We start from the raw sequence: 14,418 nt of genomic DNA on the forward strand, positions 1-14,418 counted from the left end.
ATTACTCGAGTCTAGTGATCCCCTTTCCCAACTCCGACGCCGCCGATTCGAGACGTAAAGGTTCAAAATACGATCACAATAAACGTCGCAAACAAAATTCGAGGAAACCAGCGCCTACCCTGCTTCCTCAAGTCCAAAGAAGCCCCGTAACGATAATCCACGATCGAGAAGCGACATCACAGCGCCTTGCAACCGTTGGCATCTGGCGCACATGTGACCATCCCCTCCTATCTGCCATCCACCATCCACCCTCTACGACATTCTTTACGCTGGGCAACGCATCCCCGCCCAATTAGGTTGTGAATATCGAAAAGACGGCTGAAAATACTTGGAAGAATTCAAAGTGAGGGGCTGTCAGGCATAGGGCGACTATTCCACATTCAACGTTACCGAAACCCAGTCCCAGTCGCCGTATAGTCTTTATTTGGGATACAAGTACAACACCATGTCGAGCTCCGCCGGTGGAGGGGACTCCAAATTGTTTGCTCGAGTAAGCCTTCCCGTCCTTCTATCATGTCTCAGCCTCGTAGGACCTGAGGTCTTATAAGTCCTTGAACCTCCACTTCACTGAAACTCGACTTTGTGTCTCCTTTACCCCCTCCTGCTTTTGCGCAGACCTTGTTGCGCGAAAAGCCTTGGTTGCATCAGATCATACTTCTTGTTCAATGTCACTATCGATACATGGTGTCGCAGCGCCGCGAACCATGTGATGGCCGCCATGTTTCTCGCATATATGCCCCCAAAGTCACTTTATGATGGCCCGAGACTAAATAATATGCAGGGCAAAGTTGCCGAGCTACGCCTCGAGCTTAACAGTGGAGGGAAAAAGGACAAGGCCTATACAGGCAAGAAGATTGCTCTCAAGAAGATTGTCGCAAATATGACCATGAGTAATAATGACATGGTTGCACTATTCCCCGACATCATTGGATGCATGGGTATCCAGAGTTTGGAAATCAAGAAGATGTAAGCATTTCGATATCTGGAACTCGCTCAGAGGCTTATGTTAAATAGGTGCTTCTTGTTTCTGGTCAACTATGCCAGGATAAGACCTGAGATTGCTGTAAAGGCAATCCCTGTACTGGAACATGTCAGTTTAACCTAAGACCACTCCAGGAGTAGTACTGACAAAGTATAGGATATGGAAGACCACAACCCTTTGGTACGGGCACTGGCTCTCCGAACAATGTCCTACATTCATGTCAGAGAGTTTGTTGAGGCTACTGTACCAATAGTCAAGCATATGCTGAAGGATAATGACCCATATGTGCGAAAAACCGCTGCCTTCTGTGTCGCCAAACTTTACGACCATGACCGACATATGGTGGAGAACTCAGACCTCATTGATCGTTTGAACTCTTTGCTACGGGATGACAACCCCACAGTTGTTGCGAGCGCTCTGGCTGGACTCATGGATATCTGGGAACGCAGTGACGCCATCAAACTTACCATTGACTATAGCAATGCCTCCAAAATGGTGGCCATTCTCCCTGATTGCTCCGAGTAAGATCAATCACAGTACATTTGTGTAATTGTCGCTAATCTTGTGTCAACAGATGGGGTCAGACATATATCCTAGAGGCTCTCATGTCCTATGTGCCACAAGAATCCGGAGAAGCGGTACTCCTAGCGGAACGGATATCACCACGACTGTCGCATTCTAATTCGTCGGTCGTATTGACCTGCATTCGGGTGATTCTGTATCTGATGAATTATATCGCCGATCAGAAGCAAATCTCGGCTCTCTGCAGGAAGCTCTCACCACCCCTGGTCACACTTCTCGCCAAGGGTCCTGAGGTTCAGTACCTCGCTCTGCGAAATGCTTTGTTGATTCTCCAGCGACGACCGGAAGTGCTCCGAAACGATATACGTGTCTTTTTCTGCAAGTACAACGATCCTATTTATGTCAAGGTCACAAAGCTGGAACTTATCTTCATGCTTGCCAACGAGGACAACATCGATGAGGTGTTGACGGAATTGCGAGAATATGCCACTGAAATTGATGTTCACTTCGTCCGCAAGGCAGTACGTGCTATCGGTAAGTTGGCAATTAAAATTGAGCCAGCTGCACGACGATGCATCAACTTGCTCCTCGAGCTTGTGGCAACCAAGATCACATATATCGTGCAGGAAGCTACGGTGGTTATCCGAAACATCTTCCGAAAGTACCCCAACCAATATGAATCCATCATCAGCACTCTTTGCGAGCATCTGGATTCTCTGGATGAACCGGAGGCCAAGGCAGCCATGGTTTGGGTCATTGGCCAATACGCAGATCGGATTGAGAACAGCGATGCCTTGCTAGAAGACTTCCTGTACTCGTTCGCAGAGGAGCCTGTCGAAGTGCAGCTGGCCTTGCTCACAGCTACAGTAAAGCTGTTCATCCAGCGACCAACCAAGGGTCAAGAATTGGTTCCCAAGGTTTTGAAGTGGGCAACTGAAGAGACGGATAATCCTGATCTTCGAGACCGAGCGTATATGTACTGGCGCTTGTTGTCTACAGATATGAATGCGGCGAAGCAGATCGTGATGGGGGAGAAGCCAGCGATTACCGCTGAGTCAGAAAGACTCGATTCGACGACGCTAGAGGAGATGTGTCTAAACGTGGGAACTCTAGCCACGGTCTATTTGAAGCCGGTGCAGACCGTGTTTAGATCTGCTCGACCTCGCAAACTCCAGGACTCTCCCGCATTGCAGAAGCAAAACCTCCTTGTTGCTGCAGACAGCCAAAAGAGCATAAGCATGTTTGGCAACGCCGGAGCGGCAACAGATATTGATCCAAGAAGCCGAAACCCGACATCAGGCAATGGTCAAGGGGACCTCGCGCAAGCAGTCAACGACGCAGATGCCTACTTTTCAAGTATTGGAACGCAGCAGCAGATGCAACCGATGCATGATCAAGGGGATGATGTCTTTGGAGGAGGTAATGGCCACTCGACGGGATACGTGGTGAGCGCACATGCACCTCAAGCGGTTCTTCAACCAGCTCAGGGTGCTGGCAGCAATGGTGATTTGTTAGTGCTATGAGTGAGTGATACCTTTGTATACTAGCGATGGGAGGCATAGTCAGAAGCCAAGCCGTTTAAGCATATCCGTATTAGGCAGGAATTTGTGATGGAACTTGTGGGAGTACAATCTGGCGTTGCGTCCAGCTCCAGGATCCGCTCAAGGGTTGCTTCATACTTGCATGAAATTATTACATATTCTCATATTTACAAGTTATGATAAATGTTGATTTTTTTTTTTTTCTAGTTTTTTTTCATGATACTCTAGGCATGCTTTGACACACTCAGTCACAGAATCTTACCACTTAACACTGAGGCTATCTACAAATTTCTCCGTTACCCCATCTTTCTCACATTCTCGATTTGAAGGGAGGAATCTGCGGGTGACTGCTCCGGGGAACGGCGTAGACTCGATTCGGCTGGGCCCGATAACCTTATTCCAAATGCCAATTGGGGCGAAGCACATTAGCAGAGCCTACCATTGTATCCAAAACATCCCCCGAGAGGTCACATCTGACCAGGGGGGTTGAGGCGAAGTCTGGAGTACGCTAGATTGAGACTTGGCTTGCTGGTCTGGCCTGGTCTGATCTATAAAGACAGTGGGGAGAGACATGTCGTTGGTGAGTTGTAAGGACCTTCTGAATGTATGCAAGTGGGCGAATCCGTGGTCTTCTGCGGGATATATCCGATGTATCGGTGTGTGAGCGGCCGTACTAGACCGTTGGAAAGGGTGTTCCCTGTGCCTTTTTGTTCCCTGTGCCTTTTTCTCGGTGGAACTTTGGGGATTCAGGAACAAGCTCCGAGGCATACCAGCAGTGATGAGATCTTGAGGGGTGCATGCCAGATGAGGACCCTTAGATGTGCTGAATACGCAACTATTGGCTATAGCTTATGTTGGATTGGTTGGTAGGTAGAATACGATACGTTTCGTGTAAGTGGTTCACTGATTCATGAATACAGCCTAATAGTGTAAGCATAAGAGCCAAAAGAGCAATCTATCTAAGAGCCACTGAAGTATTATCGTAAATAATTCATCCGTTAGAGATAAGACGAAAGTTATTCATCATATTTGTCCTAGTCATGAGTAAGATAGTTCTCCCATATTCAATAGCTTTCTCTTAGTCGAAATACAGTGTGCCAAACAGATGGCTTGCGCTGGGGTCTTCCTTTCTGCTTGGTCTGGGCTAAGTCGCCTGGAAGCGGCACAGCCGGCTTCCGTATCCGCCACCTTTTCTACCTTACCTTTCAGTGGCTTTTACCTTATCAACCGCTGAGAATAAACTCCGTATGTACACCATGGCATCTTGCTCAGATTGCCAACCACATGGAATGAATAAAACCTGAAATTCTTCAATAAAAGGACTCCCAGCTCTAGAAGGGAGATGACCTATACTATAGGATTTCCTTAGAAGCGTCATGTTCTGAGTGAATTCATTCGCTGAGGTAGCGTTCTACTGACTTTGTTACTGCTTATGTACCTGCCCGACTCAGGTTGTGTAGTAGAGCCAGGTACCTTCCCTTCCGTTTTACCAGTAAACCTAACCGAACGGAACTGAAGGCAACTGCCTCACCTCACCTAAGGTACCTCGCTAGCCGTCCGTTGCGCCTGGTAGGTTTGTTTGGCGAGTCACTTCCGTTGACTTTGTTTATCACGAGTCTTGCCATTGTCTTGTTCACAAACAAAACGGGACCAAGCAAACAATGCTTTCATACCGTCCGATTCATTCTTATCACCGAATAACTAATATCTCCGACTGGCACAAATCGGTTCGCTGAACTTTTTGAGTGAGCGCCAATATCTGCCCGCCAAGTAGTTTACAGATCACGGATACAGCACTGTATTTGGTGTCGTCACCTCGGTCTGGGCTGGAACTTACCTTGTTTAGCTATCTTGGCTTTCTTACAGTTTCTCGCATTCAGGATTTATCGTGTATCCGGTAACCGACTTTGCCGGTATTCTCAACGGCCTCGTTATCTCTGCCATCAATTGTGTGCCTCGAATCCGGCTTGGTTGAACTGATCGACAACAACTGTCAACAAAGCAGCGCGGCCCCTTTCACTGCCGAGTCGCCCTGCCTGTCTCGGTCTCTGTCTGTCTCTCGTCATTGTCACTTTATCGTTTCCGACAATTGCAAGGGAGTCGTCTACCTAGCTCAAGCCAAGCGCCCCCTCGTTCCCCGTTCCCTGTCAGGCAAAGCGTCCAGCGACCGCGACACCACCAGAGAGAAGAGAAGTCCACTCTGTTGCACCGTCTCTCACTCCACACAGGCTCCACGCTCCAGCCGCTGGCCGCCAGGGCTCCTTGGCTGCTTTGTTTTGCTTCGCTTGTTCATTCACTTGCTCACTGTCTCCCCATTAGCTTGCCTTGGAGTACAGCGCTGCACCACGAAGCGATTCACTGCTACTACGTACTGCAGACCCGCGTTCCTCAACTCTGCCCTGCCTGGTTGTCGCGTTGCATTTGTATCTGCTCTATGTCTGAGCGTTTTATCTGAGTGGACGAGACTCCGGGCCATTCACTGCCCCACCCCCGGTCTTGCGGCCCCCGGCCTGGGCGATCCATCCTTAGCCATCTCCCCAGCGAACTTGACGTCTTTCACTTTTGCTCCCGAGACCTGGCCACGCTACGGATACCGACTACATTCATCCACATCTCCATTTCCATCCACTTTCGCATTCCTCATTTTCATACGCATCTTTGATCCGACATCCTCAAATAGTCGCAAAATTCGCATCGAATCGCATTGCTAGCGAACGAACCACTCGTTTACGCCGCTCCTCCTCTCGCGTTCTTCCCTTTTCTGCGTGGTGTGACCTCAGATCACATCCTTACCGCGCCATCACCCTTCACCCAGTATGTCGGCTCCAGCGGACTCCACCATGAGTGGTGGTAAGGCTGCGCCAGTTGAAACTTCACGGCTCGAACAGCCTAACGATGCGGTAGCCATGGAAAACATTGCCCAGTCCTCCGAGCAGGCGCCTGCCGATCACGCCCCCGAATCCGCCGATAAGACCGTTACAACTGAACCAGCACTGTCTACTGCTGTGCCAGCTACGTCCGAGAACACCGATAACTCAGCAGCCACTGCAGCAGCCTCATCGAAGGGAAAGGAGAAGGATACAGCTCCTCCTCCACCACCTACTAAGCAAGACTCGAATCTGGGCATCGGACCTGCTGTGGACGACATCAGAGAAATTTCGGGGGGTTCTTCCGACGGACCCGTTTGCAACATTACCCTTCTCCTTACTTCAGGAAGCCGACATCCGTACAAGATTGATGCCAAGTACTTGAGTCGGAGGAGCGTGGATATCCCAGACCAGACGGAGAGTGGCCTTCCGGATCCCTTCAGTATCAGCGTTTATACCCTCAAGGAATTAATATTGCGCGAATGGCGAAGTGATTGGGAAGCAAAACCAGCAAGTCCCAGCAGCATTAGACTCATTCATTTCGGAAAGCTCCTAGATGATAAGGAGCAATTGAAAAGTAAGGCGCGCTGTTGACCTGAGACAAGGGGCATCATTTGCTAACCACCTCATAGAATATCAACTTTCAACCGAGAGCCCCAATGTTGTACATATGAGCATTCGGCCACAGGATCTTGACGAGGAAGAACCCAAGGCGGGAAATAAGAACCTTTCATCGAGCGGCGGTGATGGCCAACGTTCGCGGGACAGCAATTGCTGTATCATTTTATAAGTGAAGGCCACTTTTTTTACTACAGGCAACTTCCAGACTGACTGCTCAACGCATGCTCTCACGAGAAGAGCCAAGTCCAAAGACTCTCATGCACTCAACGTTTTGAGTCGGCGGGGTCTTTTTAGCCACCATAGTCTTCACTTTAGTTGATGAGCATTCGGGTGACACTCATTCATTCCTTATAACTTTTCCTTGGTTTATTGTATTTATCAGCAGAAGCGTACGACGATTCTGCTGTGTGGGAGACGGGGACACCGGAGTCTACATTGGCGTATCATCGTGTATTCTGAGTTATGGGTTTGGTTGTATTTTTGTTCTGTAATCTTCTTTTTCTTCGGCATATTTGTCGACGCGTTATCAATCACAGCGCATTCATAGCAGTATAGAAAGCATTTATGTTGCGATTGCATGGTCTCATCTTCTCAGCAGAAGAACAGACGGTGGTTCTCTTGGTCGTTAACTTTCTTGAGCCTGTCTAAAGTGTTGTAATTATGGTATACAAGGAGATGGCTATGTCGTCGTTTCCTTCGAGACAGCCAGCCGGCTTGTTTACTGGATCTTGAGCTTCTTTTCCATCTCGTCGTGGAATCCAGCAACGGCCCTTGTCTCATCGCCAGTGAATACATCCTCCCAGGTAATCGTAGCATCACGACCCCTAAGAATATCCTCGTGAACGCTGGGGAGGCCATTGCCGAGGGCCATGGGCCGCCACTCGCCTTTCTGAACAATCTTGAGCTCCATACCACGTCGAATAGGCTCAGCCATGCCGTAGGTGCGTCGAAGTGTCTCCATCTTGAGAGCCTCCTGAGTAGCCTCCCAGTTCTTCAGGCGGGCTTCGAGGGGATGAGCAGAGGCGGGTGTGGACTTTGAGTCGAAGGGGGATGCGCCGACACCGTGGCGGAGAGTATCGTGGATGCCCGGGGCGGAGGGGGCGGAGGATGTGTGCGAAATGTGAGTGTAGGTCTGGGCGTTGGAGTTGCCGGGGACGATACGCATTGCTTGAGACTTTGGAGGGAAGAGTTAGCTCTCATGATGTAGAGGATGGATGGGTGCTGAAGCTTACCATTTTGTGGGACGTGGTTGTTGCTTGGAAGAAGTGAGTTCGGTGGAAGAAATATGAGACGTTAGGTTAGAACTTTGGTGTTATCTGAGGCCGTTTCCGCGGAGGAGATGATGCGACGTTGATGGGCGGGTGGATTGTTTGATAGATGGAGGCTCAACATGCGGTTGATGATGAAAGCTCCAGCTTAAGGCAGCCTTGCGCTGGCGTTGCCGCACTTTGAGGGTACGTACCTTTTCCCGGTTCCGGGGAGCAAGCTGCAGGTCCGGCAGAAGGTACGTATCGCTGACCCCAGCTTCTTCTCGATGAGACCCACGCAGACATCGTTGTCACTTACTTAAAGATTCCGACTTCGCTTTGAGACAGCATTCTTTCCTTTGCATTTATAACGAGTTTTTATTTATTCAGAGACACTCTAATATCGTCATGAGACCAATTCCGACTCGTCCTCCGATCATTCGGATTGCCAATGGCACATTCTTTCGCCATCATCCAAATTCAGCATCATCACGTCCAAACCCACCTCTCTTTAGTGACTTGAGCTTCGAGTTGGCTTCTACATCGAACTCACCTCGAAATTGGTGTATTATAGGCCCATCTCTGTCTGGTAAAACAACGTTTCTTCAGGCTTTGAGGGGTAGGTTCCTCTGCGAACCACCTATTGCGAGATCATATCCCTACCTTTCTACTGAGGAAGTACCCAAGCGGTTACGAACGCCGCAAAAGGCAATTGAGTATGTGGGTTTCGATGCTGAGCTGACTGGAGGAGGGCTGGGTGGTGGTGTTGCAACGAGTGCATATCTCTCAGCGCGATATGAGTCGCGACGGGAGATTACGGACTTCTCACTAAGGGATTTCCTCATGGGCAACACAGAGCTTAATCCCATGCAGACGGAACCCAGCCAGGATGAGGCTACTATCTCGCCCGATCTTCTTTCTCGAGTTGTCAAGGACCTGAAGCTTGAGCCCCTGCTAGATCTCCCTGTCTCGTTTCTTAGTAACGGGCAAGGTCGAAGGGCACGTATCGCTCGTGCACTTCTCACCAAGCCTGAAGTTCTCTTACTTGATGAGCCTTTCATGGGGTTGGACCCGCCTACAGTCTCAGGTTTAAGCCCATTACTACACTCGCTGGCTGAGAAAGCAAGCCCGCGTCTTGTTCTTAGTGCACGACCACAGGATCCTGTCCCTGACTGGATCACTCACCTCGTGTATCTAAGAACAGACTGCCAAGTGGGATCCATGGGGCCTAAGGAGGAAGTTCTTGACGGTCTTAAGAAGTACGTCCGTGGAGTCCGAAAGGGTGGACTTACAGAAGATGAGAAGCTACCGCTACATTCACTTGTTGATATCGGTCGTGTACTACCATCGAGTGCTTCTACAGAAGTCTCCGGTAATCTAGGGGAAGCATCATATAAGGAGCTTGAGCCAATAAATCCCAAAGCAGAGCCCCTCGTTGAGATGGATGGCTGCAAAGTTCAGTATCGTGGGAAGATCGCACTGGGTAACTGGACACAGCAAACCACTGACGGTTCTAAAGACGGTTTGATATGGACAGTTCGACGTGGTGAGCGTTGGGGAGTTTTTGGCCCTAATGGTTCAGGGAAAACAACCATAGTATCTTTGCTCTGCTCGGATCATCCTCAGTCTTACTCTCTCCCCATCAAGCTATTCGGGCGATCTCGTCTTCCAGAACCTGGTACAGGCCAGCGGCCACTTACATTCTGGGACATCCAGTCCAGGATTGGACACTCGAGCCCTGAAGTTCATCAGCACATGCCTCGGAACTTGACGGTGCGCCAAGTGATTGAGAATGCTTGGTCAGAAACATTTCGAGCGAGACCGAAGCTGGACAGTGAAGCCAAAGAGAAGGTTGAGGCGGCTCTTCGCTGGTTTGCTCCTGAACTACATCCAAGCTATTCTTCAGCATCGCACGAGAACCTCTCCTGGGCGGATGATCACATGTTTGGTGGTCTGTCTTTCAGCGCACAACGTGTTGCGCTCTTCGTTAGATCCATGATTAAGAGCCCGGATGTTGTGGTTCTTGATGAAGCTTTTAGCGGCATGGATGATGCAGTACGAGACAAGTGCACGCTGTTCCTTGAACAAGGTGAGGTCAAAACATATCGAGGCGAAGAGATCATCGAGAGTGACGCCTCCAAGTCTGGTCAGGTCAAGATCCCAGGTCTTTCTGACCAGCAAGCACTGATCTGTATTGCTCATGTCAAGGAGGAGGTGCCAGACTGTGTAAGAGAGTGGCTGTGTCTTCCTGAGGCCAACACGGGACGGGCAGCAAGATTTGGACGACTTGAAGGTCCATTGAGAACTGACGAGAATAGATGGCATGAGGTATGGGGTTTCTAGAGGAAGACAGTGGTTTACGTGATACATGCTATATCCATGGGGTTACACGGCATGTCCCAGGAGATGTGAGGCTGCTTGATTTTTACAATCTGGTTGAAAATAGACAAACCAGTGATAGCAAGGATGATCAAAAGCATCTGTTATAGACTCAAGATGAATTCAAATGTTAAAGACATTCCAACGCAGTGAAGAACTTCAAACGTCACGTCATTAGTGCTAATATGATAGGATTTTGAATTCCGCTATAGGGTAAACTGTGCTTTTCGAAGTGAAGCCCGGCAGTCGGTATAAATTGAGTATCCGGCCGAGCCCCGAAACCACCAACCAAATCGACCTTCCTCTACTAACACCCAACCTCACATGCTCACATTCGTCGCGTGGGCTTTAAATACATCAATCAGCATCAGTCTGACTAATTCTGCCATCGAATTGCTACTTTGTTCGTCATATCGTTGAAATGGCTTCTCATGATGCGAATGTCGATGATGAAGACCTCACTATCCATGCCTGCTGCGCGCCTATTACCAACCTAGCTCGACCCATTGATTTCAGTGAGCTTGAGTATGTGAGACTTGTACGAGAGAACTTTATGAATGAAGTAGCTTACAGTTCGTGTCTTTAGCGAGGAGGAAAACAGACCTTTCTTTCACTGGCCAATCTTTGGACCATTGATAGTAGAGAACGAGAGCAGCGATGCGCGAGATCACTGCGCCAATGAGAGAAGTACATATCCTCTTCCGCTGTTTCTTTCATGCCATAGTCTTATCCTTGTACATAGCGTTCCTCTCATACCTTCGGTTATCGATATACATGGCCATCGTCTCGGTAGCCATCACACTTTCGTTCCACTTAAAGAACGAAGCCACACCGTTAGAGCTGAGAATGGCAAAGCCTCTCGGGACGATATTCTGGGGACTTTCAGTCTTGACTCTGTTTGCTGGAATGGGTAACTATATAAGTGAGTGTTACTACGCCGTAGCACATGCGCCAAACTAACGCTCTGTGTAGCAACGGTCAACAAGTACAGCAAACGGGCGGCTATTGTACAGATTGGCTGGAAGACTCATGCAGTAAGTTTGCCAATGTATGACAAACGTGGTGATTATGTACTGACATCACACAGGTTTTCAGTCTCACAGCAGTCTCAATCATAGGCACCTGTCTCATCCTGCTCGTCATTGCCAAGATTCGACAACAATCATCGTCCAATTCTTGACATATGTACCCAAAAGAGTCCTTGAAATTGCATCAATACATGTTCGCTACTCAATAGCGCCTGAGCTTCCGGTACCAACCATGCAAAACCCCATACAATAGATAGTGAAAATGGAAGCCGTCCATATCTTGGCTTCGGCTGTGGATAGCAATTCGTTATGCTGTTTCCTTGATGTCCTTGGCTTCAGTCGCTGTATCTGCACTGGCCGTGCCCTTGTTCTTACAAAAGAGATCACTGGCGTCTTTGTTGCGCCTCGGCTGTCCAAACTCGTCCTCATCGTTTATGGCGCTCGGTGGACACCCGCCAACCTCTTGACGGAATTGTTTTGTAAGCTCCATTGAGGTCGTTTCAAGCTCTGCAAGCGATGTTGATTTGCCAATCCATGAAATGAGTGGCAAGTCACCTAATGCCAGGAGGTCACCCTCACGAGGTAATGTTGTGAGCATATCGACTGGGGACGCTGGGTCGAACTTTGACGTTGCACTATCTGCCTCTCCGGTCTTATCATTTTCATCGCCTTCGCCCAAGTACTCCTCTGGAGTATTAGGAAGGTCACTGTGTGCTCCCAAGATAGTGCTCGCTGTTTCCGGTCTCGGGTACAGAGTCACATACCCCCGAAGCTGTGATAGCTGAAGTACATACTCTAACCAGGCCGGATGTTTCTTGCTTGTACTCTTCTTGGCTAAGAAGGCTGGCGTTTCTGTTCCTGTTTGCTGCTTTTCTAAAATGCGTGACACATAGCCATGCAGCTCAACCCATTTGTCTCCCATGAACAGAACAGCATCGCTAGTTGGGGCCTGCCAAAAGAAAGGACTGGAACCGGTCTTTTCGTCCGCGTCCTCAGCTCGCGGGACTGTTAGGGGTGTTGTATCATCGAGAAGAGTGCTGGGAGAATAAAAACTGATGCCCATGATGTTCTCATTCCAGTCCTGAAGAATGGAAGAGTGCGAGTATAGGCTATGAAGAAGGGTGTATTTCACATCTGGCTATGTCAGTGCTGCCTGGTTAAAGCATAGAAGATTACGTACAGTTGAAGAATTGAGGTGAGACCTCAGTGTGAGCCGCCAAGACAAGCACATGATTGTGTGACGGCTTGCTTGGCCAGAACGATTCTAGAAATCGAACTGAGCTCTCCTCCTCATCCATTTTCCGTGATGAAATTCGATGACGAAGGGAAAGCATTTGCGATTGAGGTAGCTGTCCAGAAGCCTTGGAAGGCCAATGGAAGCCAGACAAGAAGTTTTCCAATGGCTTTTCTACAACTGGAGGCAGCTCGACTGTAAGCTGGGGAACCGACAGGGCACTCTTATCGGCCTTGCGCAGCGAGGTGAGGAGTCTTTGTAGATTGGCTGTGCCAACGGGAGGTGCCTGGACTAATATGTCGAAATGCACTTTGTTCCAGGCTGATAACAGTTAGTGAGTATACATGGTAACGAGAAGCAAGGAGAGCTACTCACCAGCCAATGCTGAGGCGTCAAGCTTGGAGATCCACGCAAGACGAGTTTCAGGCTTTTCTGGCAGCTCTATAAGAGCAGACCTCGTCCCAGTGATCTGATCTCGTATGGCTTGGAGGAAGTAATCTTCTTCCTTCTGAGTAGAGTCAACAATAATTGCTTGAGGGTGCATGAAGTTCTCAACGTAGACTTGACGCCATATTGTTAGACAAATGTGTAACACGTTGGTTCGAATTGGAGCTTACAGAATGCACGGATAGCAGCGAGTTTCAGCCTCAACTCAGAAGACGTGGAAGCATAGTCAGTGCGGGCATCTACACAAATAATTAGAAAACAGGCCCGGTAGCAATGAGAAGAAGCCCATACCGTGTACATATATCTTACAGCTTTTATCAATGCCGTTTATCTCCAGGAGTTCCTTGATGGGAATCTCTTTCCTACTCATAAGCGCAAAATGAACATGGTTCTTTTCTTGCGCCGACATCTGGCAAGCCATTGGCAGAAGAGTAGAGGCGCTGTTGATGCTGGAAGCAGCGAATAGAATGTTCTTGTTCCTCTCATAAGCGCCGCCGGTCCCTTGAATGTTGCGCAGCGTCTCTGCGAGCTCTGGGAATTTGAGGGGTCCCCTATGGTAGACCTTGTCCTGTCCTTGTTTGCCCCCCGGCGCAGACCTCTCTGATGCTGCATCGGTCGAGCTGTCGGAGAATGACACGAAATTGTATATTATGAAGAAGACGATCGATATGAAGACTAGATATGAAATAAGGCGACCGACGGAGCTACGGCGGGGAGCACGCGGCGTAGCCTGCCATTGAGGACCAGATCCCGAGTTATGATAGCGATGCCCTGGGAGGTGAAGGTCGTCGTCTTTTTTATTGGCCATCTCCTCATCCCCTGCCCAGAAGCGTGCCTTTGTTCTGCCGCGTGCAGGCGTCATATTGTTGTGGTATAGTTGTCGTCAATCGGAAACGTATGGGGCTCAAGAGTCGATAGAGGACGGGTAGATAGAGCTCATGGGCGCTAGCTTATCGAAGTTTACCTGGCTAGAGACAGGTATTTATACGGCGGGTATAAACATGCAGAGGGATCAATCGCAGTTGCGATGCATTGGGCGAGGGTAACAAAAGAAATGACGCTTGTTCTGAATGATTATGTATGGGAATAGATTATTAAAGGATTGAAGATGATGGAGGATGACGGAGAGCACCTAGTTGAGGTAGCTGCTGACCCTTGTTTCCCCAGGACAGGACCTTAGAACAGCGTGGCTCGTGCTTGTCTCGTCACTGTTGCAGTTTGGTTGGTGCTAGCTTTCAGTGAGCTTCAGGACCTTTGGGCTAACTAAATCCAGTACCACAGCTATAAGCCCAATTACTGCAAACAGTTTTAGGTTCCATGTCTCTGGGCAACCAGAAGGTTTCATGATAATAATATCGATGCTTATTAATAATATCATATAGAATGACCCTCATGAGACTGCTTCATATCAAAACCATCATGTCCAGAAACGAAGCAAACAAGGAGGGATAGGGATGGAAGAATAGGTATCCAAGTTCGAGCGTACCTATATAATATTCATAAGGCCAGGCCAGTTTAGATACTTGACCAGTCTGATGACAGCTGCCACT

At 49.0% G+C, this 14,418-nt stretch overlaps 6 protein-coding genes across 12 annotated transcripts; 4 read left to right on the forward strand and 2 right to left on the reverse strand.

Annotated features, from left to right (window-relative positions):
• The first annotated feature begins 21 nt into the window (after nt 1-21).
• FOXG_08330 (uncharacterized protein) lies at nt 22-3,250 on the forward strand. 4 transcript variants are annotated; one of them, XM_018387216.1, is made up of 5 exons: nt 22-490; nt 782-966; nt 1,015-1,090; nt 1,139-1,503; nt 1,557-3,250. In XM_018387216.1, the coding sequence occupies exons 1-5, from the start codon at nt 446-448 to the stop codon at nt 3,025-3,027; spliced, it is 2,142 nt and encodes a 713-aa protein (XP_018245036.1). In that variant the 5' UTR covers nt 22-445; the 3' UTR covers nt 3,028-3,250. The 4 variants fall into 4 exon arrangements, with proteins under 4 accessions (XP_018245036.1, XP_018245038.1, XP_018245035.1 ...); XM_018387218.1 differs by having other exon boundaries at nt 782-1,090; XM_018387215.1 differs by having other exon boundaries at nt 22-966; nt 1,557-3,207.
• A 1,378-nt stretch (nt 3,251-4,628) lies between these two features.
• On the forward strand, nt 4,629-7,258 carry FOXG_08331 (uncharacterized protein). Of its 3 annotated transcripts, none has more exons than XM_018387221.1 (3): nt 4,629-5,859; nt 5,950-6,489; nt 6,545-7,258. In XM_018387221.1, exons 2-3 carry the CDS (start codon nt 5,952-5,954, stop codon nt 6,700-6,702), a joined length of 696 nt encoding a protein of 231 aa, XP_018245041.1. In that variant the 5' UTR covers nt 4,629-5,859; nt 5,950-5,951; the 3' UTR covers nt 6,703-7,258. The 3 variants fall into 3 exon arrangements, with proteins under 3 accessions (XP_018245041.1, XP_018245039.1, XP_018245040.1); XM_018387220.1 differs by having other exon boundaries at nt 4,641-5,895; XM_018387219.1 differs by having other exon boundaries at nt 4,629-6,489.
• On the reverse strand, nt 6,516-7,950 carry FOXG_08332 (uncharacterized protein). Its single transcript, XM_018387222.1, has 2 exons — nt 7,766-7,950; nt 6,516-7,707 (listed from the first exon to the last, which is right to left on the reverse strand). The coding sequence occupies exons 1-2, from the start codon at nt 7,766-7,768 to the stop codon at nt 7,252-7,254; spliced, it is 459 nt and encodes a 152-aa protein (XP_018245042.1). The 5' UTR covers nt 7,769-7,950; the 3' UTR covers nt 6,516-7,251.
• Nucleotides 7,951-8,088: 138 nt separating this feature from the next.
• On the forward strand, nt 8,089-10,306 carry FOXG_08333 (uncharacterized protein). The gene has a single exon (XM_018387223.1). The coding sequence runs from the start codon at nt 8,189-8,191 to the stop codon at nt 10,121-10,123; it is 1,935 nt and encodes a 644-aa protein (XP_018245043.1). The 5' UTR covers nt 8,089-8,188; the 3' UTR covers nt 10,124-10,306.
• Nucleotides 10,307-10,441: 135 nt separating this feature from the next.
• FOXG_08334 (uncharacterized protein) lies at nt 10,442-12,745 on the forward strand. Of its 2 annotated transcripts, XM_018387224.1 has the most exons (5): nt 10,442-10,684; nt 10,746-10,846; nt 10,902-11,081; nt 11,132-11,193; nt 11,247-12,745. In XM_018387224.1, the coding sequence occupies exons 1-5, from the start codon at nt 10,581-10,583 to the stop codon at nt 11,337-11,339; spliced, it is 540 nt and encodes a 179-aa protein (XP_018245044.1). In that variant the 5' UTR covers nt 10,442-10,580; the 3' UTR covers nt 11,340-12,745. The 2 variants fall into 2 exon arrangements, with proteins under 2 accessions (XP_018245044.1, XP_018245045.1); XM_018387225.1 differs by having other exon boundaries at nt 10,454-10,684; nt 10,902-11,193; nt 11,247-12,358.
• Nucleotides 11,022-14,007, reverse strand: FOXG_08335 (uncharacterized protein). Its single transcript, XM_018387226.1, has 5 exons — nt 13,160-14,007; nt 13,039-13,107; nt 12,797-12,982; nt 12,368-12,742; nt 11,022-12,321 (listed from the first exon to the last, which is right to left on the reverse strand). Exons 1-5 carry the CDS (start codon nt 13,728-13,730, stop codon nt 11,495-11,497), a joined length of 2,028 nt encoding a protein of 675 aa, XP_018245046.1. The 5' UTR covers nt 13,731-14,007; the 3' UTR covers nt 11,022-11,494.
• Nucleotides 14,008-14,418: the final 411 nt, after the last annotated feature.

This window comes from Fusarium oxysporum, chromosome 2 (assembly GCF_000149955.1).
Source record: "Fusarium oxysporum f. sp. lycopersici 4287 chromosome 2, whole genome shotgun sequence".
Taxonomy (NCBI): Eukaryota; Fungi; Ascomycota; class Sordariomycetes; order Hypocreales; family Nectriaceae; genus Fusarium; species Fusarium oxysporum.

Excerpts from the sequence above, each read along its gene's own strand:
- FOXG_08335 (XM_018387226.1), bottom strand. The coding sequence starts at position 13,730 with ATGACGCCTGCACGCGGCAGAACAAAGGCACGCTTCTGGGCAGGGGAT. Across the intron at positions 13,108-13,159 it reads CTGTAAGATATATGTACACG|ATGCCCGCACTGACTATGCT; the intron begins GTATGGGCTTCT and ends TTATTTGTGTAG. Across the intron at positions 12,983-13,038 it reads CGCTGCTATCCGTGCATTCT|TCTACGTTGAGAACTTCATG; the intron begins GTAAGCTCCAAT and ends TATGGCGTCAAG.
- FOXG_08334 (XM_018387224.1), top strand. The coding sequence starts at position 10,581 with ATGGCTTCTCATGATGCGAATGTCGATGATGAAGACCTCACTATCCAT. Across the intron at positions 10,685-10,745 it reads ATTGATTTCAGTGAGCTTGA|CGAGGAGGAAAACAGACCTT; the intron begins GTATGTGAGACT and ends TCGTGTCTTTAG. Across the intron at positions 11,194-11,246 it reads TTGGCTGGAAGACTCATGCA|GTTTTCAGTCTCACAGCAGT; the intron begins GTAAGTTTGCCA and ends GACATCACACAG.
- FOXG_08333 (XM_018387223.1), top strand. The coding sequence starts at position 8,189 with ATGAGACCAATTCCGACTCGTCCTCCGATCATTCGGATTGCCAATGGC.
- FOXG_08331 (XM_018387219.1), top strand. The coding sequence starts at position 5,862 with ATGTCGGCTCCAGCGGACTCCACCATGAGTGGTGGTAAGGCTGCGCCA. Across the intron at positions 6,490-6,544 it reads TGATAAGGAGCAATTGAAAA|AATATCAACTTTCAACCGAG; the intron begins GTAAGGCGCGCT and ends ACCACCTCATAG.
- FOXG_08330 (XM_018387215.1), top strand. The coding sequence starts at position 710 with ATGGCCGCCATGTTTCTCGCATATATGCCCCCAAAGTCACTTTATGAT. Across the intron at positions 967-1,014 it reads AGTTTGGAAATCAAGAAGAT|GTGCTTCTTGTTTCTGGTCA; the intron begins GTAAGCATTTCG and ends TATGTTAAATAG. Across the intron at positions 1,504-1,556 it reads ATTCTCCCTGATTGCTCCGA|ATGGGGTCAGACATATATCC; the intron begins GTAAGATCAATC and ends TTGTGTCAACAG.